The sequence below is a fragment of the Aspergillus homomorphus genome (assembly GCF_003184865.1).
Source record: "Aspergillus homomorphus CBS 101889 unplaced genomic scaffold BO97scaffold_17, whole genome shotgun sequence".
NCBI lineage: Eukaryota > Fungi > Ascomycota > Eurotiomycetes > Eurotiales > Aspergillaceae > Aspergillus > Aspergillus homomorphus.
In genome coordinates this window covers 263,035-287,834 of record NW_020291903.1, presented here as the reverse complement: position 1 = coordinate 287,834, position 24,800 = coordinate 263,035, and the positions used below count along the sequence as shown (strand labels likewise).

General features: G+C 54.0%; 9 protein-coding genes across 9 annotated transcripts; 6 read left to right on the top strand and 3 right to left on the bottom strand.

Annotated features, from left to right (window-relative positions):
• Positions 1 to 76: 76 nt before the first annotated feature.
• Positions 77 to 1,119, top strand: BO97DRAFT_390112 (uncharacterized protein; the record flags this gene model as incomplete). Its single annotated transcript, XM_025693749.1, has 1 exon — positions 77 to 1,119. Exon 1 carries the CDS (start codon positions 199 to 201, stop codon positions 1,117 to 1,119), a length of 921 nt encoding a protein of 306 aa, XP_025551613.1. The 5' UTR covers positions 77 to 198.
• A 68-nt stretch (positions 1,120 to 1,187) lies between these two features.
• On the bottom strand, positions 1,188 to 2,759 carry BO97DRAFT_57865 (putative formamidopyrimidine-DNA glycosylase). The gene is made up of 2 exons (XM_025700918.1): positions 1,841 to 2,759; positions 1,188 to 1,784 (listed from the first exon to the last, which is right to left on the bottom strand). Exons 1-2 carry the CDS (start codon positions 2,431 to 2,433, stop codon positions 1,256 to 1,258), a joined length of 1,122 nt encoding a protein of 373 aa, XP_025551612.1. The 5' UTR covers positions 2,434 to 2,759; the 3' UTR covers positions 1,188 to 1,255.
• On the top strand, positions 2,751 to 3,866 carry BO97DRAFT_405425 (MIX23 family protein). The gene is made up of 2 exons (XM_025695179.1): positions 2,751 to 3,104; positions 3,181 to 3,866. Exons 1-2 carry the CDS (start codon positions 3,032 to 3,034, stop codon positions 3,705 to 3,707), a joined length of 600 nt encoding a protein of 199 aa, XP_025551611.1. The 5' UTR covers positions 2,751 to 3,031; the 3' UTR covers positions 3,708 to 3,866.
• Positions 3,867 to 4,267: 401 nt separating this feature from the next.
• BO97DRAFT_368508 (peptide alpha-N-acetyltransferase complex A subunit NAT1) lies at positions 4,268 to 7,181 on the top strand. The gene is made up of 3 exons (XM_025692701.1): positions 4,268 to 4,376; positions 4,479 to 6,437; positions 6,493 to 7,181. The coding sequence occupies exons 1-3, from the start codon at positions 4,295 to 4,297 to the stop codon at positions 6,954 to 6,956; spliced, it is 2,505 nt and encodes an 834-aa protein (XP_025551610.1). The 5' UTR covers positions 4,268 to 4,294; the 3' UTR covers positions 6,957 to 7,181.
• Positions 7,182 to 7,433: 252 nt separating this feature from the next.
• BO97DRAFT_405423 (Tim22-complex subunit TIM54) lies at positions 7,434 to 9,321 on the bottom strand. The gene is made up of 2 exons (XM_025695178.1): positions 9,133 to 9,321; positions 7,434 to 9,070 (listed from the first exon to the last, which is right to left on the bottom strand). The coding sequence occupies exons 1-2, from the start codon at positions 9,236 to 9,238 to the stop codon at positions 7,773 to 7,775; spliced, it is 1,404 nt and encodes a 467-aa protein (XP_025551609.1). The 5' UTR covers positions 9,239 to 9,321; the 3' UTR covers positions 7,434 to 7,772.
• Positions 9,322 to 10,107: 786 nt separating this feature from the next.
• Positions 10,108 to 12,673, top strand: BO97DRAFT_57801 (serine/threonine protein kinase CBK1). Its single transcript, XM_025700917.1, has 4 exons — positions 10,108 to 11,001; positions 11,072 to 11,575; positions 11,625 to 12,101; positions 12,150 to 12,673. The coding sequence occupies exons 1-4, from the start codon at positions 10,343 to 10,345 to the stop codon at positions 12,460 to 12,462; spliced, it is 1,953 nt and encodes a 650-aa protein (XP_025551608.1). The 5' UTR covers positions 10,108 to 10,342; the 3' UTR covers positions 12,463 to 12,673.
• A 150-nt stretch (positions 12,674 to 12,823) lies between these two features.
• BO97DRAFT_390093 (spliceosome assembly protein PRP11) lies at positions 12,824 to 14,007 on the bottom strand. Its single transcript, XM_025693748.1, has 2 exons — positions 13,945 to 14,007; positions 12,824 to 13,717 (listed from the first exon to the last, which is right to left on the bottom strand). The coding sequence occupies exons 1-2, from the start codon at positions 13,954 to 13,956 to the stop codon at positions 13,013 to 13,015; spliced, it is 717 nt and encodes a 238-aa protein (XP_025551607.1). The 5' UTR covers positions 13,957 to 14,007; the 3' UTR covers positions 12,824 to 13,012.
• Positions 14,008 to 14,149: 142 nt separating this feature from the next.
• BO97DRAFT_443079 (putative tubulin-specific chaperone) lies at positions 14,150 to 16,220 on the top strand. Its single transcript, XM_025698336.1, has 3 exons — positions 14,150 to 14,371; positions 14,421 to 14,865; positions 14,920 to 16,220. Exons 1-3 carry the CDS (start codon positions 14,203 to 14,205, stop codon positions 16,136 to 16,138), a joined length of 1,833 nt encoding a protein of 610 aa, XP_025551606.1. The 5' UTR covers positions 14,150 to 14,202; the 3' UTR covers positions 16,139 to 16,220.
• A 7,060-nt stretch (positions 16,221 to 23,280) lies between these two features.
• BO97DRAFT_390086 (D-mandelate dehydrogenase-like dehydrogenase) lies at positions 23,281 to 24,784 on the top strand (the record flags this gene model as incomplete). The annotated part of the gene is made up of 5 exons (XM_025693747.1): positions 23,281 to 23,432; positions 23,512 to 23,589; positions 23,653 to 23,867; positions 23,941 to 24,593; positions 24,686 to 24,784. Exons 2-5 carry the CDS (start codon positions 23,534 to 23,536, stop codon positions 24,782 to 24,784), a joined length of 1,023 nt encoding a protein of 340 aa, XP_025551605.1. The 5' UTR covers positions 23,281 to 23,432; positions 23,512 to 23,533.
• Positions 24,785 to 24,800: the final 16 nt, after the last annotated feature.

Sequence of the window (24,800 nt, the reverse complement as noted above, 5' to 3'; positions counted from 1 at the left end):
CTTAATCTCGATTAATGAGTCCGTCTTTATCACGTCTGTTCCTGATCGTTCTGCCGGATCAAAACGAGGCGCCAACGCTGGATACACTCTGTTGCCTAACAGAACTCATTCCATGACAGTTGGGACATATAAACAGTGTTATCCTGTCTCGACCCCTTATAATCGAGCAAATCTCAGTTTCACAAACCCAGGCCAAAAATGTCGTCCAACCAAATAACTAACTATTTTCGACCTGTGAGGATTCGGGGACCGCGCGCTGGAGCACATCGTCCGCGGCGATCCCGGAGAGAGAAACTAAGATCGGTCGCAGAAGAAACAAATGAGTTGCTTCCAGGAATCCTGTCTACAGTGCCTAGTGCCCCTCCAACTGGGCAATTGTGCCATGGATTCAGATATGGGCCTCTTGATCCAGGATTCAGCCCCAAGCTGTCTGCTCGGGTCGAGGTCTTATTTGGCGATACTTTTGATATCGCCAATGGACTTGGCGCTTCTGCGTACCCCTACAATGAAAACAACGCAGAAACAGTCTGTATCCTCAACATGGCCAATGCGAAAAGGCCGGGCGGGGGGTGGCTAAACGGAGCCTTGGCCCAAGAAGAGGCACTCTGTTATCGGAGTAGTCTAAGCTCAACCCTTAAACGAAGCTTTTACCCTATGAAATTTCTCGGTGCTATATATTCACCCACCGTTGTCATCTTCCGAGAGAGTCTTGACCGAGGCCACAAGCTGATGGATTTGCAGAGACCTGACCTCTTACCCGTGGTGAGCGTGATCAGCGTGGCTGCTATTCAGAACCCGGAACTGGACCAGGAATGCAGTCCGCCTATGTACAAGAACCCGCGCGATCGCGAGGGAACGAAGAATAAAATGAGAACTATCCTCCGAATCGCGGCCTACAAAAAGCACCGCAGAATTGTTCTAGGGGCTTTGGGCTGTGGCGCGTTTGGGAATCCAAACGTCGAAGTTGCAGCTTGCTGGGCTGAGGTCTTGCGGGAGGAAGAATTTCAGGGCTGGTGGGAGAGGATCGTGTTTGCAATTCTAGATGATGCCACAACGCTCACGCAGGGTCTCGGAAATTTTGACGTTTTCAGAGAAAAGCTGCATGACATGGCAATCTGAGTGGTGCTGCAGATTCAGTTCGACTACTCAAGTATAGAGATGACAACACCCTAGCCAGACGTCATTCCGCAACCTCCCCGTCTTACTTTGTTCATCAACAGGCGGTCATGAAAGGAAAAGCAATTCACACATGAATTCACTTCCTAAGCCGTGTTGAGCGTCTTTTGGTTGAAGCTGTTGGTTCTGACGACTTGGATTCATCCTCATCCTCAGTTTTGATCGTCTTGTTCTGCCTCTTGGAGCCACTTTTCTTCGGCGTAGGTCCATCTTCGCTTTCTGGTGGTGCTTCCTCTTCTTTCTTCACCGCTGGTTCCCTCTTCCGCTTCGAGTTGGTTTTCGGGCCACTGCCGCTGTCACTATCAACCTCTTTTGCCACCGGACCTGTCTTTTTCTGTACACTGGGGACCACGGCGCTTGTTCTACCGCCAACAGTGAGGAAAGTGATCTTCTCGCCATTAGGCAGGACAGAGGGAACATTCTTCTTGCCCTTGCTCCATCGATGCTTGAACAACCAATTCTCCGGGAACTTGTCTGAATCAGCCAGCAGTTCTACTGAAGTCGAGCAAACATAGTGCATAGCCGAGTGAAGCTCCTTGATCTGGTCATCATTCAGGGTGTTGCTATATTGTTCCGGGTGTATCTTTGCGTGATACAAGATCTCATCACTGGAGCTCAGTTAGCCATCAAATGTACCTAGGTGATAGAAGAGCAATGATCATACCCCATCCAATTCCCAATTCCGCTGATATTTGCCTGATCGAGGAGAAGAGCCTTGATAGGGACCTTCTTGCTTCTTAGCTTTTTTGCAAGCCACTCCTCCGTCACAGTGTCTTTATCTGCGACCGGATCCGGACCGTTCTCCTTCAGCGGGCTGTACTTGCGGATCTCGTCTGCAGGGCAATCCACGAGCCGGACGCGGGCAAGACGACGAGCGTCCACGAAAGCCGCCTCGGTCATGGGGTTACCGTCGGTTTCCAGCAAAAACTTCCAGTACTTGGGCGGCCACTCTTTATCCTCCGGCTTGTCAGTTCGGTAGTAGTATGTATCGGCATCTCGAATTTTGAGCCAGCCTGCCATGCCGAAATGCATCACCGCATGAGGAGGCGTCGACATCGTAATCCAGAAATATTTGCCTTGCTGTCCTGCGCCAACGACTTTCTTCCCCTCCATTGCCTTCTGAAACTCGGCAGCACTTGTTCCGACTTTACCGTAGACGATGTCATCGTGTTGCGCAGACACTTTTGACAGAGTCTTGCCCACCAGATGGTGGCGTATGAAATGGACGATGCGCGAGACTTCCGCTAGCTCAGGCATGGCAGTAAAGTGGGTATATGTCAACCAATTGAGCTGGTACAAGATATAAAGGCAATAAGCTAGACACCGATATGGCTCAAGAACAATTCTGTAGGTTGTCACAATAGAGGATCCGATCAATGCTGAGATATCTCTACGTCATGCAGAAATCTCGCAACGCGTCAAGGAATCACGTAGTCCCGTGATTAGCAACTGCTAACCGGTTCGGGTAGTAAGCTGCCGCCGCCGCGGGCGCCGGGTTGCCGTTGCGTGCTGCTGATGGTCTGGCGGCACGCGGGCCGGCCCTCATGCGCATTATTCTCACCTCATTGCATCAAGTCCTGAATTATCCCCACAGGTGAACCTCACCGATACTTACTTCTTCAGGCGCTTAAAATTCCCTCAAGCCCCTCGTCAAGGCATCCATCTCTAGTTTTAGCTTATAACACTGCTGCATCGTACGATTTGTGGGGTGAGCCGGTGCCGGTTCCTCTCGTTATCCGAATCGCCACCAACCGACGGCTGACGCCTCATCGCATCCATAACCTACAAAGTGGATTTGTTCTGGGCTGAGAATCGTGCGTCGGAAGGGGAGGCTGGAAAAGTACAGGGTCACAGAATGTCTCATCAGTCCTCGACCGTGGCCCCTTCGTTGAGCCCCAAGTTCTGTTTCAATGAGAGGGCACTTCGAGGTATGTGCACCTACCACCGCTATGAGGCGTGCAGCCACCGGAACGAATACTGACTAGTATTCCAACTGGTTGATAGAATTCCTACGCCTCTCACGGTCGACAATAGATGATTCGATTACACAGAACCTGAACGCATTGTATACTCCGGCGCGGGACGGGTTTGACCCCTCTTCCACCGCAGCCCGGCAGGTAGACCCCACGGCGGAGCGAACAATAGACCCGGCAGCTTGCGAAGGCTTCAAGGATAAAGTGCTTTTCCCGTCCTGGCAAGCTCGATCGGATGTGCTGAGCTACTGCGCTGGGGTGGCAACAAGCCCCGACCCGGATGATCCGGACCTTCTTCTACGAGAGGTTGAGTCGGCCAAAGATCGCGAGCGGGTTGTCGACGAGCGACTTGATCCTTACTCTGCGCGGTTCTTCCCCCGCGAACCGCGAACGGAATCTCTGGCACACCTTGTCCGGTATCAAAGAAGCGTGGAGGACATTATTCGTGCGCGGACTTGGGGGCTTGTGACTGATAGATGCGAGAGCTCATCGGAGAGCTGGCAAGAAGCACTGAACAAGTGGCGCGAAATGAAACAGCAAAATGTGTCGGACGTCTAACACTGTCTCTTTCTTGTCGTTGATGGGTTTTATGTTGGATGTCTCCTGCTCTCGAAGCTCGATGCAATTTGGGCCCATGCAGTCGGCCAGTTGGCCTTATTTCACTCTTCATGTATAATAACGATTCTGTAAAACATAGCATATAACGGCGTTCCTCACTCAATCATTTTCCCTTAGTTAAATGGTATCAAATCTATCTTCTGTGTGTATGTAGTGCTGCAGATGTCCGCAAACGCCGCTTCGGATAATCGTTTCGACTATCGCCGGGCAGCGCTGGAGGGAAGACCGGCGGTCGCGAAAGAACTTTGATCTTGAGTGGCTATTATCGGAGTTGAAATTGGAGTTGCTCAATTAAGAATCCCGAATCGCGAATCGTTAGCTTCCTTTGCGTGTGAAATCTTGTGAAAGATTTTGTTGTAGCGCCGGTCAGAGCTTATCGCTGCCTAAGCAATCGTCATTCCTTCCCTCCTCCCATCGAGTCTCTCTCCCCTCCCCGCGCACCACCAAGCCAGCTTCCCGTCTTCCGCACAGTCAGTCATCTGGCAAGTCTTTGCACTGCACTCTCCCACCTGCCACCCACACTCACCATGCCACAACCATTGAGCTCCAAGGATGCGGCCCTGTTCCGCCAGGTGGTCCGTCACTATGAGAACAAGCAACATAAGAAGGGTGGGTTCTGGAATCTTCAAATTGAACTCGCTAGTCACGTTCGCAGCAAGTGGGTTGGAATAGATTGCAGACCAAGCTAACATTCCTCGCATCGCAAAATAGGCATCAAGACCGCGGAACAAATCCTGAAAAAGAACCCCAACCATGGCGATACCTTGGCGATGAAGGCTTTGATCATGAGCAACATGGGCCAGTTGGAGGAGGCTTTCGTGCTGGCCAAGGAGGCTCTGAAGAACGACATGAAGTCGCATATCTGCTGGCACGTCTACGGCCTGCTGTACCGTGCGGAAAAGAACTACGAGGAGGCCATCAAGGCGTACCGCTTTGCCCTGAGAATCGAGCCCGAGTCGCAACCCATCCAACGCGATCTCGCGCTCCTTCAAATGCAGATGCGTGATTACCAGGGTTACATACAGAGCCGGACGACCATGCTGCAGGCCCGCCCCGGCTTCCGGCAAAACTGGACGGCTTTGGCGATCGCACACCACCTTTCCGGAGATTTGGAAGAGGCCGAGAAGGTGCTCACGACATACGAGGAGACGTTGAAGACCCCGCCGCCCACCTCTGATATGGAGCACTCCGAGGCTGTCCTGTACAAGAACACGATCATGGCTGAGGCTGGCAAGCTGGAGCAGGCATTGGAGCACCTCGAGAAGGTTGGACGCAGATGTGCCGATGTGCAAGCTGTGCTGGAAATGAAAGCGGACTACCTCTTGCGCCTGGACCGCAAGGCTGAGGCCGAGGCTGCTTACACTACTCTTCTCGAGCGGAATCCGGAGAACTCGATCTACTACGACGCCTTGATCCGCGCCAAGGGTCTCTCCAAGGACGACCCCAAGGCACTGAAGGCTATGTACGATTCTTGGGTAGAGAAGTCACCCCGTGGTGACGCTGCCCGCCGTATCCCTCTGGACTTCCTCGAAGGAGACGACTTCAAGCAGGCCGCCGATGCTTATCTGCAGCGCTCGCTCAAGAAGGGCGTCCCCTCTCTCTTTGCCAACATCAAAGCCCTTTACACTAACGTGGCCAAGCGGGATACCGTCCAGGAATTGGTTGAGGGTTACGTCTCCACGCCTCAGTCCAACGGTTCGGCCGAGGGACAGGCTGACGCCGACAACACTGAGTTCCTTGCGTCTTCGCACTACTTCCTCGCTCAACACTACAACTTCCACCTCAGCCGGGACTTGTCCAAGGCGATGGAGCACGTCGACAAGGCTATTGAGCTGTCGCCCAAGGCTGTGGAATACCAGATGACCAAGGCGCGGATATGGAAGCACTACGGCAATCTCGAGAAGGCTGCGGAGGAGATGGAGAAGGCCCGTCTGTTGGACGAGAAGGACCGTTACATCAACTCCAAGGCTGCCAAATACCAGCTCCGCAACAACGACAACGAGAAGGGTCTCGACAACATGAGCAAGTTCACCCGGAATGAGACCGTTGGTGGTGCTCTGGGCGATCTGCATGAGATGCAGGGTGTGTGGTACCTGACGGAGGATGGCGAGGCCTACTTGCGCCAGAAGAAGCTTGGCCTTGCTCTCAAGCGCTTTCACGCCGTCTACAACATCTTCGATACCTGGCAAGAAGACCAGTTCGACTTCCACAGCTTCTCGCTGCGGAAGGGTATGATCCGCGCATACGTGGACATGGTCCGTTGGGAGGACCGCCTGCGCGAGCACCCCTTCTACACCCGTGTGGCGTTCTCGGCCATCAAGTCATACATCCTCCTGCATGACCAGCCGGATCTGGCTCACGGACCCATTGCTACCAACGGTGTTGGAGAAGATGAGAACGAGCGCAAGAAGGCTCTCAAGAAGGCCAAGAAGGAGCAGCAGCGTCTGGAGAAGCTGGAGGCTGAGAAGCGCGAGGCGAGAAAGGCGGCCAGCACCGGGAAGAGCGCCGACGGGGAGGTCAAGAAGGAGGACCCTGATCCGCTTGGCACCAAGCTGGTCTCGACCCAGGACCCGCTCCTGGAGGCGATGAAGTTCCTGACTCCCTTGTTGGAGCTCAGCCCTAAGAGCATCGAGGCTCAGACTCTCGGATTCGAAGTGTATCTCCGAAGAGGTATGTGCCAGCGTCGCCGATTGTAATTTTCATTCCCATTGACCAAATTCTGCAGGTAAATACGCCCTCGCCCTCAAGTGCCTCACCGCCGCCCACTCCATCGACGCCTCTAACCCCACTCTACACGTCCAACTTCTCCGACTCCGCAAAGCTCTCGATGGCTTGTCCGAGCCCCTCCCTGCCCAGGTGGCCGAGGCCGTCAACGCCGAGTTCGAGACCTTGCTCCCGAAATCCCAGAACCTGGATGAGTGGAACGAGTCCTTCCTGTCCACCCACAAGGACAGCGTCCCTCACATCCAGGCCGGCCTCACCAGCCGTCAGCTCCTGAAACCCGACACCAAGTCGCAATGTGAACAAGAGCTCACCGCCACCCTCGACTCCGCCAACATCACCATCGATACTGCCCTGGCCGGTCTAGAGCTGTTCAACGAGTGGGGAAGCGACCAGGCCGTTAAGACCGCCTACGCCGAGAAGGCCAGCGGCAAGTGGCCCGAGTCATCAGTGTTCCGTCTGGAGTAAATAGCTTGATCTTATTTGTCCCTCGGTGCAACGTAACATGACCCGGCTAAAGCAACCGGGCTTGCGTCGAGTTTCTTCTGTCTTGGCCATCTCTTGGACACTGGATACCTATTTTTTTCTGGTGCAGCCCGGATATAGCTATAGCTGAGCGTATTCTGAGTGTACGTGTGGTCCCGGGGGGATGTGGCTGACGAGGATACCTGGCCTTTGATGAGGATTGGGGAGGAAAAGGCAATTCTAGATCCATAAAAGATTTAAAAAGTGTTTTCCAAGCTATGTATTACTAGGATAGCTATAGGGTTGGTAGGGGACTGATTTAGTAGTTGCTTCATCTAAACGCTCTTCAAGGGCGTTGTTGCTCGGGTTCGATCACTCCTGTGTAGTTCTTGTACACATGTATCTTGCAGGCTCGGCTCTTTGGCCGCCAGCTGTCGTCTCCGATGCCCCGATGACAGAATTCTATCACTACCTGAAAAAACCGACAGTAAACAAACAGAACACCTCTAAATTGAATATTATACACCCATAACAAGCACCAATAGAAAAAAACAAGAGCAGCGACGTTTCCCATGCAATACAGAAAGAATGCCGTATCGTATCAACTCAAGATCCCTCCATCCAAAAGGACACATTCCACCATCCCACCAAGCTCTATACACAATGCCGGGCCTCGCACGCACATCTGCCTCAAATCTATGTAATGCCACATAACGCAAGAAAAGTCTATACCGGTATGACTCTCATTTTATACATGTAGCCACATCCCCCCCTCCGGCTCCCCCTCTTCCCATCACAAGTTCGTTAGTTTCGGGGTATCTACTCCCCATCCTCATTATCCAAGTTCCCAAGGATCGGCCGCCGCTTCAGCGTCTCCTCGTCCTCACCATACCCATACTTCACCCACAGCCGCTGCCAAACCGACACAGGCGCCGGCCGCTCCTCGCCCCGAATATACTCCTCCCCGGCGGCAATGCGCGCAGCCCGGTCCTCCTCCTCGGGACTCATGACGTAGCGCTGCATGCGCGACGCCAGCCGCGCGTCCAGCACGACGGGGTCGAGCCATTCGCGTTCTCGCGTCGGGTCGTTTTCGTACGGCTTGTGCACGGATTTGTGCCAGTCTTGTTCGGCGTCTTGAAGAGTTATTTGTTGTTCGTAGGTGGTGGTTTCTGGTTCTGGTTCGGTGGATGGGGTAGTGTCTGGCTGGGTTTCGGCGTAGGGGCGGCTCGATGAGGCCAGGATGAGCGCCGCTACGTCCCGCCCGATCTCGTCCGCGAGGTATCGCCGGTTGAGGTACCGGTAGATCCGGATCGGGGTGTTCAGGAAGCCGAGGAGGTGCGGGAAGGGGATGGGCACGGAGCCGTCGAGTGTGGTGGGGAGGGTCGATGGGAGCGGTTGCTGTGCGTATTCGGTTGTCGGGAGGTAGGTCGGTGTTGGGCCCGTAGGTTTCTTCGGCTGCTGCGGCTCGTCTTTCTTCTCTTCGTTGAGAGGCGTTTCTTGGTTCTCGGGGGTGGGGGAGTCGGGGTTCAGGGTGGGTTGGTCGTCGACCGGGTCAGAAACCGGAGGAGGGGGAGGGTCCAACGGGCCCAGCCAGCCCTCGTGCAGACCGCGGATATACTCCTTCCAAGTGTGGCGGCCGATGACCAGGTCGCCCTTGGGGCCGGGCTCGTCGGTGATGCCGATGCGGGTGCGCGCGTCGTAGATGACGCTCTCGACGCTGGGCTCCTCGACCACGCTGCTGGGCTCGCCCGCCCGCCGCCGATTCTTGCGGATCTGCTCCGCCAGACCCGCGCGCACCTCGCCCTCGCGCCGCCCCTCGATCACCTGGTAGTCCACCGCTGCGGCCACCAGGATCGGCTTCACGTATTCCTTGAAGTGGTCGCGCGCCACCCGCAGCCCGTCGCCCGGCGGCGCCGCCAGGAACACCGTGATCTTCCGCCGCATCTGCTCCACTGGCAGCGTCTCCTTCGACAGGTGCGCCACCAGATCGCACCATTTCTCCTGCGCGCGCCGCTTCTCCCGCCGGTCGTAGATCAGTGCCGCCGTGAACGAGCCCGTGATCGTCCAGAAGATCATCCAGTTGCGTGACGGGAGGCGGAATTTGATGTTCGGTAGGCCTGGAGTCCGGAGTGTTAGTTGTGTCAGGTTCAATGGCGATAATACGGTGGGAAGGGTATACCCATCATCCTGAAGGCAGGGTTGGCCGGCTTCGAGGCCGGCTTCGAGGCCGCGGACTGGGCGGACCCTGCAGTTTCCGCGGGTTTCGGGTTGGAGGAGTCTGCCATGATGGCGGTGGAGATTCGACTGTACAAGAGGATTATTCACGAGCGTGCGCAGAGGAAGATCGGCTTCCTCACAGTCCGTGGCGAATCCCGGGGTCAAGAATCTACTTTGGCTGATGGCCGAAAAAGTTCGGGGTTGGCGGCGCAGCTCCGTCGGAGCCATATTTATCCGCCCGGGGAAACAAGTATACAGCAGGGCTGCCCATCATGGCTGCTCTTCTCAGTTGTTGATGGCTACGCTCTACATGACTGAAAGGAGTTGAAGCAGTTCAGATGGCCAGAGCTGATTAGATTATATGCTAATCTGACCTGGTCCGGTAAATCTTTGCGAGCATGGCAAGGATGTTTTATAAAGGGTCTCGTGATCTTCCGACCTGGCCCTCATAGTGGCCTAAGACTTAATTCCTTACTAGGAGATCGGCGACAGGCTCAGTGAAAGCACGCGACTGGAGTGGTTGGGCAACCGTAGCGAGCGAGTCTGGACTTGTTGACTTGTTAGTTAGTGTGGTGTAGTTAGTGTCTTGGTGAGCCTTGGTGTTGGATGCTCTCCAGATTGTTTCAGATCGATCCAGTAGTCCCTTTTTGGATGCCGTTGTTGCTGCAGGGGTGGTCAGCGTCAAGACTCTTTGAATTCTAACGGACTGACTGACTGTCTGTTCTGGTGATGCAAGAATAACCTGACCTCTCTGTTGTATCTCTGTGAAGTTGGATGCTTGACCTGAAACACCAACTGTGGTGGTGAATGTCAGTGAGTCCAAAAAGTGCCAGTATCTTTTCGCCTCCTGAGACCAGAAAGAGCCACCGCTCCTTCTTCCCCCTTTAGTTTACCACTCAGTTGTTCTCCCTTTCTCCCCCTCTACTTTCTCCTCCCCTCCCCCCCTCTTTAGTCTAGCCCACTTCAAACAAACTCCACCTCTTCCTTCTTCCACTCTTACTCACTCACTCTCTCACACACTCTCTCTCCTCCCCCTCCCCCTTGGCTTCTGGCTTATCGTCCTTTTTCTTTCCTTCTTTCCTTCTTCTTTATCCACATTCTCAATATCTTCTCCCCGCCGTACTCTGTCAATCACGGCTGCATCAGCCCCGGGGAGGACAGTTCTGCCCATCATGGATCCCAACAACAATCGTCTCCACCTGAATTTCGGGTATAATGATCGCTCCTTCAACAACCTGGCGGCCAACAATCGCGCCTATCCCACCACTCCCTCCGCCTTCCCTCAGCCCATCTACCAGAATCAGGGCGGTCAGGAGTATGTGGACGCTCAGAATGGTGCCTACGGTCAGGGCTATTTCATGGCCAACCCCTATCAGGCTCAGGGCGCCTACGCCCAACAACAGCAGCAGCAACAGCAGCAACAACAACAACAACAACAACAACAACAACAACATTATGGCCAGAACTTGCAGTCTCCTCAGGTCGCCTACCAGTCTCGCATGGGCTATAACACCAATGATGGGACGAATGGCCTGATCCAGCAGTTCTCCAACCAGGACTTGAACTCCCCGCGGTCGGGTTTCTTTGGTCGCGCAGCCTCGCCCGCTCAACGGCCTCGGACTGCTGGCTCCCCCGCCGCCGCACAGCAGCAACCCGGTCATCTGGCACCCCCCATGCCACGCAGCCCTCGAACCCCCGCCGAGAATGAAGAGCTTCAACGCTACCCGGAGCGATACTCGGAGAACGTTCACAAGCGTGGCAAGGCGGCCAAGGAGTTGGTCAGTGTGTTTTTCAATGAGAACATTGAGCGCGCGCGCGACCGTAACCTGCGGTGAGTATTCTTTGCTGTCCAGGTGAACCGTAGGAGGCATGACAGTGCTGACCCATTCATTCTTATCTAGATCGGCTGAGCTGGATAAGATGATTCGTGACCCCGGTATCCCGAAGGACTCGAAACGCAAGGAAGCGGAGGTCCTTGCCAAGAAGGAGTCGACATTCTTGCGATTCTTGCGGACCAAGGAGACGCCCCAGAATTTCCAGACCCTCAAGGTCATCGGAAAGGGTGCTTTCGGAGAGGTGAAATTGGTGCAGCGGAAGACCGATGGCAAGATCTATGCGCTCAAGTCGTTGATCAAGACCGAGATGTTCAAGAAGGACCAGCTGGCCCACGTCCGTGCCGAGAGAGATATCCTGGCCGACTCCAAGGACAACCCGTGGTTGGTCAAGCTGCACGCTTCCTTCCAGGACTCGGCCTATCTCTACCTGCTGATGGAGTTCCTGCCCGGTGGTGATTTGATGACCATGTTGATCAAGTATGAAATCTTCTCGGAGGACATCACTCGCTTCTACATGGCCGAGATTGTTATGGCCATCGAGGCTGTCCACAAGCTCGGTTTCCTTCACCGGTAGGTTGATTCGTCATCCCTTACCGCAACAACGCTGACTCTGTCGCAGTGATATCAAGCCTGACAACATCCTGTTGGATCGTGGAGGTCACGTCAAGCTGACTGATTTCGGTCTCTCCACTGGCGGCAAGAAGACCCACGACAATTCATATTACCAGAACCTGCTCAAGAACTCTACATCGAAGGACAAGAACCGTAACTCGGGCTACTTCAACGACGCGATCAACCTGACCGTCTCCAACCGTGGCCAGATCAACACGTGGAGAAAGTCTCGCCGCGCCATGGCTTACTCGACTGTCGGTACACCCGATTACATCGCCCCGGAGATCTTCAACGGCCAGGGTTATACGTACTTGTGTGATTGGTGGTCCGTGGGTGCTATCATGTTCGAGTGCTTGGTGGGCTGGCCGCCGTTCTGCGCCGAAGACACCACCGACACCTACCGTAAAATTGTGAACTGGAGAGAATGCCTGTACTTCCCCGAGGAACTTACCCTCTCGCGAGAGTCGGAAGGTTTGATCAGAAGGTAGGTTATTTCCGCCTCTGTTCTTGGGCTTTCACTAACTGGCAATAGTTTCTTGTGTGATACCGAACACCGGATTGGGAGTGAGGGCGGCCAATACGGCGGTGCGACGCAGATCAAGAACCATCCTTTCTTCCGTGGCGTTGTTTGGGAGCAGCTGCGCAACATCCGTGCGCCGTTTGAGCCTCGACTGAGCTCGAACATCGACGTGTCTTACTTCCCAATCGACGAGATTCCGCAGGAAGACACCAGTGCCATTCACCGCGCCCAGGCTCGTGCCATGCCGGAAGAGCAGGAGGCGGAGATGAGCCTGCCGTTCATCGGTTACACATACAAAGCATTCAACGCCTTCCAGGCAAACTGAGTAGCGACGTGGATATTGCATGTTTGTTGGTGAACCCGATAGACGTCATTGAAGAGTCCGAACGCGGGCGGGCTTGCATTGATGGATTTTCAGTGGCGCATTAGGCATTTCGTCCGGTCTTCCCACATTGTGCATCCGTTTCATCGAGCATATAGCGCATTTCATCATCTCTGTTGGTCACGAGCTCAGCATATCCGTTTGATTTACTTGCATCCTTGTCGCGAGACGACGAGTGCTCGCCTCTGACCTTGTATCTAGCTAGGTACATGCGAGTACATGTTGTGGAGCATCCACTACGGCCGAGATGACTATTCCGAAGATTCCAAAATGTAGATAGATTTGGTTGATAATTCAATGCAAACTCAGCGGATAGAACATGGTTTTTTGAAGCAATGCCGAGCTGGATGCGAGTAGTATTTTGATGCCATTATCTGAGAATCGAAAACCCCTGAACGCCTCCCTAGAAGCTATGGTGAGAGATAGGATACGAAAGAAAAGCCTGGTCCTCAAACACCAGTATCACCAACCAATAGGTAAAGAAAAGAAAGTATCAAGCCTTGGAATCAATCGGCGCCAACCCAGGAACGCCGGAATACCTCTCCTCGCGCTCCGTCTTGAACATAATCTGCACCCAGAACTCTTTGCTGTCCTCATCAAACCACGTCCAATACCTGCCCTCACGACGATCAATCTCGCGCGCCTGCAACTTAAACGCACAATTCTGATACGGCTCGGCGGCAACAACGAGATATTGAAAGTTCTTGTCCGGCGGCTCCTCCACCTTCTGCTCGAACGCCGACATGAACCGCACCCGCGGCACCACCCCCGGTGTAATCTCCTGATACTGCAACTGAAACAACATCCCCAGCTGCCTCGTCAACGGATCCCGGATCTTCGTAATCTTATACCCCGGCCGCCCGATCTTGATCGTCTGCTTCTTAACCTGCACGCCCATCGCACCCGGCAAACTCGACGGGTCCTGGTTCTTTCCCTCGCGCTGCTCGCGCGCCGCGCGCCGCGCAAGGTTCGTCTGGTGTTTCCGGCCCTGCGTGTGCGCCAGATACGACCCGTCGTTCTGGTGCACGGTCAGACATAGTCTGCATTCGAACGACCCGACATGGTTCTTGAAGAAGTACGGGTCTTTGTCGAGGTCGATTGTTTCCAGGGCTAGCTTGCGCAGCCGCTCGCGTCTGTCGGCGTTTGTCGCGCTGTGCGAGGCGACGCCGCCACCGCCGAATTTTGAGCCTGCGCGGTTCTATCCCCGGTATTCGTTAGTATTTCTATTCCCATGGGATTACGGTGGCCAGGAGGCTAAAAGAAAAGGGGAGTCCGGGGGTTCTCCCCCGGAAGCCTTTGCAGTCTTGTACTGGGATCCAGAGGGGGGGCGAGTATTCCGGGGGAGAACCCCCGGACCCCCCTTTTCTTTCAGCTTCCTGGTGCACACGCATGCAGAGCCGGGGCGGAGGGAAGAGGATGGCGTACCTGGTAGTCCATTTTGAAGGACGCGCCTGCTACTTGTGGTGGTGGGTTGGGATACTGTAGCTGTAGCGGCGGTGGTTGCAAGGCCTGGCCGCGCTGAGCTGGGTTTGGCGGAGTGATGCTGGTGTTAGGTAAGCGGACCGTCATTGGCTCGGGGCGGCTCCCCGCCGTGGCTCTCCCGTCCGATTTCCATACTCTGAACAACTTATATCAGATTATTGATATTGATCTTCAGGTCATCGTGCAGGAGGCTAGCTTAGCATGGATACTCCGGTTGTCGGCCAGCGACGGTCCTACGCTGGAGACCTGTGTACCGTCCGCTATGTGGGCGCAGTAGAGGGTACGACCGGGGAATGGCTGGGCGTCGAATGGGATGATCCGACCCGCGGAAAGCACTCGGGCGAGCACAAGGGAGTCCGCTATTTTACTTGTGAGTTGCTACATGCCTTATCCCGATGGGCAAGTTCTGACAGACCCAGGTCAGCGCCAACACCCCACGGCAGGGTCATTCGTGCGCCCGTCGCGCCCCGCCGACAAGCCGCGCGGGTTCGTAGAGGCCCTGCGCGAGAAGTACGCTTCCGAGTACTTGGAGCACGAGCGTGCGCGGCAGCGGGCTGACGATGCGATCTTGCATAAGCCGATTGAGTTCAACAGCAAGGTCGTCGAGGAGGTCGGCTTCGACAAGATCCGCAGGCAGCTGGCTGAGCTCCAGGAGCTGAAAATCGTCCTGCTGGACGGCTTGCATGTGGCCGGGGTGCTCGGGCACCTGGCTACTCCGGAGGAAGTTGAGGCTGCGTATGATGAGATCGAGCGGACTTGCCCTAAGATCACGGAGCTAGATCTGAGTCGTAACCTGCTGACCTCCTGGCGCGACGTCGCGAGGATCTGCGAGCGGCTCAAGCTGCTCAAGTCGTTGAAGCTGGGGTAGGTGCTCTGCTCGAGAGCACGTTAGATCTAGTTTATGCTGACTGCGCACAGTGGCAACCGATTCGGTCCCGTCGAGCAGGGGCTCGGATTCGCCAAGATCACCGAGCTCTACCTCGACGACACGCTGCTCCCCTGGGACGACATCTCGGCCATCGCCCACCAGTTCCCGTCCCTAGCCGTGCTCTCCGCGTCCGCGAACCAGCTCACGAGCATCACCTCCCCACTACCCCCGACCATCACACGCCTGACTCTCGAAAACAACACTTTCACCTCGCTCTCCGCCCTCCGCCCACTAACCACCCTGCCCAGACTCGAACACCTCTCTCTCCGCTCCAACAACATCAGCACCATCACCGACAACGACAACAACGACACCACCCCGCTCCTCTTCCCGCCAACCCTAACCTCCATCGACCTCTCCCGCAACCGCATCCCAAACTGGCTCTTCGTCAACGAGCTCGCAGCCGCCATCCCATCACTACACACGCTCCGCATCTCCGGCAACCCAGTCTTCGACGGCCCCGTCGCACCCAAAGCCGTGACCGGCCTACCCGAGAAACCCATGACCGTCGACGAGGCGTACATGCTGACACTGGCGCGTCTCTCCGGCCTCCGCGTCCTGAACTACGGCACCGTCACCGACAAAGACCGCATCAACGGCGAGTTGTACTACCTCTCCCTCATCGGGAAGGAGCTCTCCGCTACCCCCGAGGCTGCGGAGCCGGAGATCCTGGCTAAGCATCCGCGGTACGCGGAGCTGTGCGAGCTGCATGGCCAGCCGGTGGTGACGCGGGCGAGCGAGGAGGAGGCCAGTGCTCTGGGGCGCACGGCGGTGAATCCCCGGTCTGTGGCTGCGCGGTTGGTGAGGGTTGTGTTTTGTTTAAGGGGGAGCGCGGATGGGAACGTTGGGGGGGAGGTTGGGGGGAAGGGAGATGTGGTCAAGACGAAGGAGATCCCGAGGTCCTTCGATCCGTATCAGGTTAAGGCGATCGCGGGACGGTTGTTTGCGCTTCCTGCGTACACGCTGCGGCTGGTCTGGGAGACGGATGAGTTGGATCCTGTGAGTAGGGAGCGGATGGAGGATGAGGAGTGGGATAGTGAGGGAGACGGGGACTTGGAGGCGGGTGAGCCTACCCGGGATGTTGATGACGGGGATCGATTTGTCAGGAGAGAGGTGGAGTTGGTCGATTCCACCAAGGATATCGGGTTTTGGTTCCAGGCTGATGTTGCGGAGGTGAGGGTCAGGGTTGAGGTGGTGGATTCGAGGTGAGGGCTGTCAGGGCCACGCTACACTACACTACACTACACTACACTACAGGGATAGAAGTCTGATGAGTGGGTTGTTATTTATGGAAGTAAACATAATGCATTAGGTTGAAGATACCGTCTATATGGCATTGGTATGCGAGAGCAGTTACACTAACTAGTTATATGTACGCATCCCTGCACAAGGCATTAGATAGACTGCGAATACTTGAAGCAGAAGTCAAGCTACTTATTCCCTTCTCTCTCTCGGGTCTTCTTATCAGCCTAGTAGAGAATACACTACTCCTGCAATATAAAAGCCCACCTATTCTCCTTCTGCCGGTTCAGGTAGCGGAGATACTCGCACTAAGCGATGAAGACCACACAGCGCAATCAAACCCTTGTTACCGGCGTGGTGAGAGGGCGAGCCATTTGAGCGGTAGATATCTTCTTCACTCAAAGGAGAAAGACGCGGCTACGGCCACTGCCACGATTGTTCCTCGTCGGAGAACCGCCAAGTTCTCTTTGCTCGCTGGTTCGAGGTCGAGTCGCTGTGCGTACTGTGCTACCCGCAGAGATAACCGGCTTCCATACAGCCGTTGAAGTCTGCTCGAGCCCGGTGTGTCCTCCCGGGCTCAGCTTCTGTTTGAGGATCTTTACTAGATGTTGCAGGTGTTCTATCTCTTGGGATAGGATGGCCTCTCCCATGAACAGGTAGATCTTGACGTTATACTACCTATATTAGGTCAAGGGATGTATCTTGCTCTGTCATTACCAGAAGGACAAGGAAAGCCTACGGGCCTGTGTCCCGCACTTGAAAAGAGTAAATCTATTCTTCTCTCCTGTCGGCTCATAGATCTACCCCAGCCAGGTTCAATGATCCCACGAGAGAAGTCTCCATGGTGATGCAGGGAGACAGGATTTCTCCGCAAAACAAACCATATCCCTTGACCTTAAAGGTCTGTCCGGCGGAAATCACTTGCCGCACGATACTTGACAGAAACCGGTAAAGATCATGACAGAGATGTCCAGTAAGTGCTCGTTGACGGCAAAACAAATCAAACCCTTGGACACGCCCGAAGTAGTATCTCTCGCTTCCATTACCAATAGAGTCTGCGGCTGCCAGGAATGGCGCAGCCCCCAGAATCCCACTACATTGTTGCGACAAGCACTCCATTGGTAAAGTTCTCGCGCAGACATCACGGGATGAACAGCATTGCGATGGAAACGAGTCTGATGGCATTCTGCAAAGAGAGGGTCAATTTTTTGGGAGTAGGAGCCTCTCAGATGGCTTCCAGCAGCTTGTCTCTTTTGGTTGGCATTGTGGGGTATACATACATACGGCGCGCCCCTTCTTGGCCCTCTTATAGCCCTGAGCTTAGCGAAGGTGTCATCGGACATCATTCCGAAGGCAAGTCCATGATTACAGCCGGGAATCTTGGCGATCATAGTCCTCGATGTCCGGGTAAAAAGCCACTCGGGCGTGGATACGAAGCCCGTCACGGCGCCTGATGAACTAATCAAAGGCCCAGGCCAGACATGTTTCTTTGCGAGGTACTGACGCCAGCCAATAAATAATCTCGGCGGTGCGCATTTTCAACATTGTCGAAACTAGAAAGCAACGCCACGGTTGCGGCGGCTATCCTCTCTCGAAACTCGAGCGAAAAGATGTATCGCTAGTGGAAATCTGCATCAAAAAAGCGGCCGGCAAAACAAAGGAGCTGGTACACATCAGCAGCATCCCCGAGCATCCCAGCAGAAGCCTGCACCAATTCGCTCTCGAAACCCCAACGCAAAGCAGACGGCTCACCGTCTCGCAGGTCAAGCTACGTTCGTAAAACTGGTGATATAGCACCGATTTGTCCAAACGCATCGGTCCAGGTTTGTTGCTGGATGCCTTGCAGGTTGTGATCCGTTTCACCATTGTATGTCCTGCACATTTCTCTGGCTAGTACTGAATTAAAACCTTAAACGTAGCAAAAGGTACAAACCAGATTTTATCTCTCTTTTGATCTCCTTTCTTACTTTCTTTCCCAACATTTCCCGACAGTACGGATGGGCCGACTGCTTGGTAACCCAATTCCTTTCTCATAGGAAAGACTTGACTGGCTTCCTAGCATTGGTGTTCAGGGTTTCGTAAACACCTGGGTTCATAGTTTCCCAATTCTTTTTCGAAGACGTCAGTAAACTCTCCATGCTCCTCTTTCTGCGTTCTCTGTGGACCGGTTGTGGTTCCAGGACCGGTGGCATCATCCTTCGGCTTGTCCTTGGACTTGTCGTCCTTGGTCTTAGCTTTGCCTTTGCTGCCTTTCTTCTTTCGTGGGCGCCAGATAATGTCGGTGGGTGGGCGGGGTGGCAGCTCTTCGCTTCTCTCAGCAATCTTCTTTCCGCAGAAATCTTCACTGTCATCTTCACGAGGGAATGGAGAGTATATGTAACACGAAATGTAGGGGAAGAAGACTGCTTTCATTGAAAGAAGGGAGTCGGTGGACCCGAGATATATCTATATCGGTGTGTACGGAAGACGGTAGAAGCTAGAGGCGTGATAACATACATTCATTGGGAAGGCACATGATGGGCAGCTGAGTGAAAGTTGGACAAACAAGGGAGGTTCCCGCGCTCACCTAGGATTCTAAAGTGCCATCTTTGAATATTGATAATTAGGGACTTACACAGCGAAGCCTTAGCCCCCAACACACTCCCAACATCAGTTTGTGGGGGGCTTGATCAATGGCCGCGGACGGCGAGGAATTGACGGTGGCCACGATACTAGGGAGCATGGCAGTCCAATCCACCGTGTTTCCTTGGGTAGTGCCATGTCCGAAGCATGACCTTAACGGCTTGGATGGCTCGCTCGGATTGTCCGTCAGTTTGCGGATGTGCAGCCGTTGAGGGAAACCAACGCGTGTTCATCTTCGCGAGGAGGCCTTTCCAGAACGTACTTATGAACCGGGCGTCTCGATCTGAGATGAAGCAGCGACGCATTCCCCAATCGCGGGATTGCATGCAGTCAACCAATGCTACGCTCCATTGTGAAGCCGTCCACTTGGAATGTCCAGGGGGTAAACCTAATCTCTTCGTAAATTCGTTCGCGAATGATCGCTACTGTGCGATTCAGTCCTGTGGGCATTGTCTACCCGCGAGCTGCGCTAGATGTGTCGCGAGCATCAGCGCTGCTCACAAAGTATCCTCAATGCCTGGGAATGACTGCAGCTCGTCAGGATAGGTTATTTTTTCTACTCCGGTGCTTCTATCGATCGCGAAGCAAGGAATTTAAGTGGCTATATAAAAGATATAGCATCACTTTTTGGAGCAACTCTGGCAGTGTAGCAGCGAGGGACAAAGACCTCTGCCGGATTTCGGCTTGATACCAATATCAGAGGCCATACAGAAAAAGACTGGTCTCGAAGACCGGACAGCGGCCAAAAGAAAGGAACTGTGAGGTCTGCCTTGTTTCGGTTGAGCGAATCGATAACGAGAACTGTGAATAAAAGACTCCAAGCCTGATGGCTCAAGCCGGTTCAGACGAAGCTGGAAATTCTCGGGCAAGTCCCAGTCGGTAAGTTCTGGGTCAACCTCGATGGGTTCCCCTTCTTCGATGCTTTCTCCGAGTACAGACTTCTCGATATGTCGAAGTAGGCTGCGTTCCTTCTTCGTAAACTTGATTCTGTAACTTCTGCGCGGACGTCCTCAACCACTTGCTGTCTGCCAACGACTACCGCGGCCTGGTCTGTTGGTCTTGTTGGATGTATGGTTAACCTCGTTATCGGCAGAGTCCTCTTCCTTATCCTCCTCTTCCTCAACCTTCGCTTCCGCGATATGTATTTCCATAAAGCAGTTGTACTCGCCTGCCGTCAACCCGGTTGCCTGGCCGAGTTTGTAAAGCACCGTCTTGTACGGTATTTGCAGCCATTTTCTTCAATGGCGAGACGGGTGAGAGATCCTAGGTATAAGGTCCAGATCAGAGGACTAGATGTGCAGTCAGCCTCTCAGTACAACTAAGTTTAAGCAGTAAGAACGACGCTGAGATAACCTACCACATTATCCCCGGGAACACGATGGCTTAGGCCTACGAGTGCCCAATCGACCAGAGAAAGGGGTTTATAACCTCTTATTCTGTCTTCCAGTTGTGACAAATATAGTCTATTTTAAACTAACCACGACCACGGGCAATATTGTGTCAGACGCCAACCCTCCGGCGTCTAGGCGATGGAGATATAGGGAGGGTTTTCCTACCTTCGTCAGCCTCCTCCATTCCAGCTCCTTCCGGTAGGGGGAAGAATCGGTGACATGAGAGAAGTCCACTTCTGTGTTTGTTCTAGCTCAACATGTGACCCAACAGTCCAGTGGGATTTGTCTGGACGGTAGTCGACTTTTTAGTTGCCTAGATGGAATTAACTAGGAAGCATGTCACAAGTACAGTACACAGCTTTTCCGCTGGCGAAAGCAATGGTGGATGACTGAGAACATTAACAGGCACGACAATGTATCTGCGCGATGTGTCGCACCGGCAAGGAGGCCGGAAGTCCGCAGGGTGATGGAGCACTAAGATTTGAAAACTTCAACTTTCTTCGACTGAATTGAAACCCATGTAACCGCATTGGGAGCTCCCATGGGATGGAAATATGAGATACTGACATGCTATCATTGTGGCACGCCAACGATTATGGCTTAATTGTTCTTCATTGGTTGTTCATTATCCAAAGGATGCCCGCAGTACGGGGAAAGAGCCCTGAGGTACATGTAGGGTAGGCTATCCGGCGTAGCTTCCTTCAATTGTCCTGATCATGCGATGAATTTGGTAGAGGGAGAAGATTTCGAGTAGGTCCACGAGCCTGATCCTACTTATCGCACGGCTGAATGTGCCTAGTACAGGTGACGGCGGCCCTGGCTATTCACGCCAGAGAACTGTAGTATGTTTCGCTTTAACAATACCGTAGCCTTCATATGCATCAGAGCTTTCTCTTTGGGGACGGCTTATACCACATGCCAGGCAGGAACTTCGCTCAGACGCGTTTTGATAGTGCTCAGTGCATAGTCTATTGCTGCATCAGTGTAGCTAAGGCCCGGTTTCACCGTTTGATAGGTGTAAGGAATACTCCTAGTGGACAATTTTGAAGGTCATATTAGAAAGCGAGGCCACGCACGCCCTGCCTCGTCCGCGTTGAAGCGAAAAAAGGACGAGAGGTGACTGAGATTCGCGCCTTCAATGTCTGGAAGACCGCGTCGACTTGACCATTTTATTCCGAACGCGCAGCGTGCGTTATCCGGGTGGGTACTGAAGTCGGGCTCGGGCAAAGGACGTGCAAACCGGAGACAGGTCTGGGGTTGATCCAACTTTGCGTATCACCATAGATGTCCCGGATCCGTTGCCAGGTCGTATGATAATGGCTCAATTGCCTGGCAGAGCTTTGGGAAGAAATGCTTCCATGTGTTCAATGGCCTTCCGTAGATTGACGGGGTTCTTCCCTGGTTTCACCCCGTAAGCCGTCGGCTCTGTGTCTGGACATAGAATGAGAGAGACACCAGCATCAGAAGTCTGCGAAAGGAATAGGTCTCTGCGCATCGACCGAGAGATGTCTGTTCTTCCTCCTGCTGCTGAGGAGTAGGAGTCCTAGACTGTGTCCAGTCGGTCAATTCAAGTACCATGAACTTGATCATCCCGTAGTGTAAGCTGTCTTTCCCACCTTCGGTCCATGTGCTCTGATACAGCTGCCATTCATACATGTGACACATGATGGTTGAGACTTCGTTCAAGCCAGTTTTGCTGCGTCTGCTGTATGTCGATCCCTTGCAGTTACGTCCTCCAGGATACCTCCATCCTAAGGAAGATCGTCTCTCGGTAGTTGCACAGACATGCATGCTTCAGTTTCAGATCTTGCATATACTACGCTACCCGGCCTGTAACAAAATGTTAGCTTCGTCAATCACAGTATATGTCTCCAGCTGCTCCACAAACCTTTTCTAGACGGGCTGCTTCTATCAGAAATGCCTTAAACTCCCCCACTGCAATCAAATCTTCTCCAGTCTCATGAGAAGCTTTCACTGTTGTTATCATCGATGTGATGATCTTCATTAGACATTGATCGGCACCTCCGCTCATAGCATCAATATAATGGGGCTTCAACGTGGCTCGGTTGACGGCAATAGACGATCCCCGGAATTGATTGTTGGGATTATCGAGTCGCCACACCATAAAGCTAAGCAACTGTGAGCTTAGGAACTAGTCTCGCTCGTCCACATAAGACAGAAAACTCTCCCAGCGAGACTTCCCCTTCTTCCTCTGATATTGTAATCCCCTACTTTCCTCCCTTCTTGCTGTCCTATCTCCGAGACAGTCCTTCGAGCCACCGAGGGGAATGTGCCTCCATCATATGATTGAGAGAGGTAGCGGGCCAGCTATGACCTCAGCCATCGCCGGCAACACTGCTAAGCGAAAGTATTACCCTAGCGATTGTTAGATAGATGGGCATCGCGATCAAGGCTGTATTATACATCAGACCAGGGAAAGAGGGGGATGATGCGGGGAGGGGGTCTTAGGTTTAACTTGGCTTACCAACTGATAGACGCCATGCTAGTAGGAGGGCGTGAGGCCGTCGGCAAGAGAAGCGTGGATAGTTGTTCTTTGCCCGGTTTTGTTGTTCGAGAAGGAGGACCGCGTCTCAGTTGGAATATAGGAGCTGTTCAAGATATTAAGGGGTGCGAGACTGCAGGGTATGTAGAGATGTGACGTTGAAAGTGTATAATGACGAGACTGGATGGAGATGGAGGGTAAGGAAGAAGTGGAAGGAGAAGAGGAAGGAGGAGAGGAGTGAGTGAGTCATGGCCGTAGAGGGAAGTCACGCAGTCACTGTGCAGCGCTATTCTCGGTGAATACAACCAACAATTCACTTTCCCAGAGTCTTCATTCCGACAATCTGGATCTATTCACCCAAATCAGTAGGGAATACTCTGAGTATTGTTTGTACATACATACAGTATACTCCCACCCGGCCGAGAAAATCCACACGCCCTATCAGTGCCAATCTTCCACCAATGAGGGGCCGAAACCAGTCGGAAAGGAAGCCGAGCGATAAGTTGCCAGGCGCGGGGCACGTGGGGTTCGACCGATGAGGATTTGCCTGCAGTTCATTGCCATTGATTGAGTGTTTCCTTTCCCTATCACTTCCTCTCTTTCACTGCATTCGAGACCCTCTGCCGTTCGGGGTATTGTATTCCGTCACGGCACTTCGCTCTCGGTTCCCGTCCGCTTCGACTATAAAGCCATCCTTCCATCCGCCAACCCCCACTTTCCCCTCGGCTGACACCTTTATCTCAAGGTTGGTTTCGATTTCTACCCCTCATGACAACATTGAAGTCAATTGACATCACCAAAACACCGATCTAACCCGCGTATAGACAACCACGCCAATCCGCGACAATGGGCTCAACCACCACCACCAAACCCAAGGTTCTCTTGATCGGCGACATCGACCAGTACGTCCGTCGTTGTTGAGCTCTCGAATTGCTAATTAGCCGCTACTAACGGTTCGAGTCCAGCGCACACGCCACCTGGTCCGGGCTCGGCGACATCGCGGAGCTGGTCGAGACGAAGGCCAGCAACCGCGCGGAGTTCCTCCAAGAATGCCAGTCGGGCGCGTATGACGGGGTGGTAGCGGCGTACCGCACGCTGGGGTCGATCAACATCACGGGGCTGTTCGACCAGGAGCTGGTGGACGTGCTGCCGTCGTCTCTGCAGTGGATCGCGAATTGCGGTGCGTCTTCCCTGCCTTTCACCCTCTAACCTCACCTCACCCCCGAACCCCAAACTAACAGAACCCAACATAGGAGCTGGCTACGACCAAATTTCAATCCCAGCCTGCACAGCGCGCAAGCTGCGCGTCTCGAACGTCCCGACAGCCCCGGACAACGCAACTGCCGACGTGAACATGTTCCTAATCCTAGGCGCGCTCCGGAACTTCAACGCAGGGATGCTGAACCTGCGCAACGGGACATGGCGCGGGGTGCCAGGTCAAACGCTACCGGCACTGGGCCACGACCCGCAGGGCAAGACGCTGGGGATCCTGGGGATGGGTGGCATCGGGCGCAATCTGAAGCGCAAGGCGGAGGCGTTCGGCATGCGCGTGATCTACAATAACCGACGGGCGCTGCCGGCGCAGCTGGCCGACGGGGCTGAGTACGTCAGCTTCGACGACTTGCTCGCCACCAGCGACGTGATCAGTCTGAATCTGCCCTTGAACCCGAGCACCCGGCACATTATCAGCCATGCGGAATTCGCGAAGATGAAGGATGGGGTTGTGATTGTGAACACCGCACGTGGGGCTGTTATGGATGAGGAGGCGCTGGTGCGCGCCCTCGAGGCTGGGAAGGTGTTTTCCGCCGGTCTGGATGTCTTTGAGGATGAGCCCGCGGTGCATCCCGGTTTGGTTAAGAATCCTAACTGTGTGCTTGTACCGCATATGGGGACTTGGACTGTTGAGGTAGGTCTTTTCTCATTTCTATGTCGATGCATTCTTCTCGCTCGACTGGTTGTGTGGTTAGACTCGGACAATGTAGCTAACAATGCATGCAGACTCAAACCGCCATGGAGGAATGGACAATCGCGAATATCCGCTCCGCGCTGGAGACGGGCAAGCTGAAGAGCCCCGTCCCCGAGCAGGCGGATCTTTAGACTACCTTACCCCCGC

What these genes read in the sequence shown, in the direction of transcription:
- BO97DRAFT_57865 (XM_025700918.1), bottom strand. Translation starts at nt 2,433, where the DNA reads ATGCCTGAGCTAGCGGAAGTCTCGCGCATCGTCCATTTCATACGCCAC. An exon ending in GGAATTGGGAATTGGATGGG is followed by an intron (nt 1,785 to 1,840) that starts GTATGATCATTG and finishes ACTGAGCTCCAG; the next exon opens with TGATGAGATCTTGTATCACG.
- BO97DRAFT_405425 (XM_025695179.1), top strand. Translation starts at nt 3,032, where the DNA reads ATGTCTCATCAGTCCTCGACCGTGGCCCCTTCGTTGAGCCCCAAGTTC. An exon ending in CAATGAGAGGGCACTTCGAG is followed by an intron (nt 3,105 to 3,180) that starts GTATGTGCACCT and finishes ACTGGTTGATAG; the next exon opens with AATTCCTACGCCTCTCACGG.
- BO97DRAFT_368508 (XM_025692701.1), top strand. Translation starts at nt 4,295, where the DNA reads ATGCCACAACCATTGAGCTCCAAGGATGCGGCCCTGTTCCGCCAGGTG. An exon ending in GAACAAGCAACATAAGAAGG is followed by an intron (nt 4,377 to 4,478) that starts GTGGGTTCTGGA and finishes ATCGCAAAATAG; the next exon opens with GCATCAAGACCGCGGAACAA. An exon ending in CGAAGTGTATCTCCGAAGAG is followed by an intron (nt 6,438 to 6,492) that starts GTATGTGCCAGC and finishes CAAATTCTGCAG; the next exon opens with GTAAATACGCCCTCGCCCTC.
- BO97DRAFT_405423 (XM_025695178.1), bottom strand. Translation starts at nt 9,238, where the DNA reads ATGGCAGACTCCTCCAACCCGAAACCCGCGGAAACTGCAGGGTCCGCC. An exon ending in CCCTGCCTTCAGGATGATGG is followed by an intron (nt 9,071 to 9,132) that starts GTATACCCTTCC and finishes TCCGGACTCCAG; the next exon opens with GCCTACCGAACATCAAATTC.
- BO97DRAFT_57801 (XM_025700917.1), top strand. Translation starts at nt 10,343, where the DNA reads ATGGATCCCAACAACAATCGTCTCCACCTGAATTTCGGGTATAATGAT. An exon ending in GCGCGCGACCGTAACCTGCG is followed by an intron (nt 11,002 to 11,071) that starts GTGAGTATTCTT and finishes ATTCTTATCTAG; the next exon opens with ATCGGCTGAGCTGGATAAGA. An exon ending in TCGGAAGGTTTGATCAGAAG is followed by an intron (nt 12,102 to 12,149) that starts GTAGGTTATTTC and finishes AACTGGCAATAG; the next exon opens with TTTCTTGTGTGATACCGAAC.
- BO97DRAFT_443079 (XM_025698336.1), top strand. Translation starts at nt 14,203, where the DNA reads ATGGATACTCCGGTTGTCGGCCAGCGACGGTCCTACGCTGGAGACCTG. An exon ending in GGGAGTCCGCTATTTTACTT is followed by an intron (nt 14,372 to 14,420) that starts GTGAGTTGCTAC and finishes TGACAGACCCAG; the next exon opens with GTCAGCGCCAACACCCCACG. An exon ending in CTCAAGTCGTTGAAGCTGGG is followed by an intron (nt 14,866 to 14,919) that starts GTAGGTGCTCTG and finishes GACTGCGCACAG; the next exon opens with TGGCAACCGATTCGGTCCCG.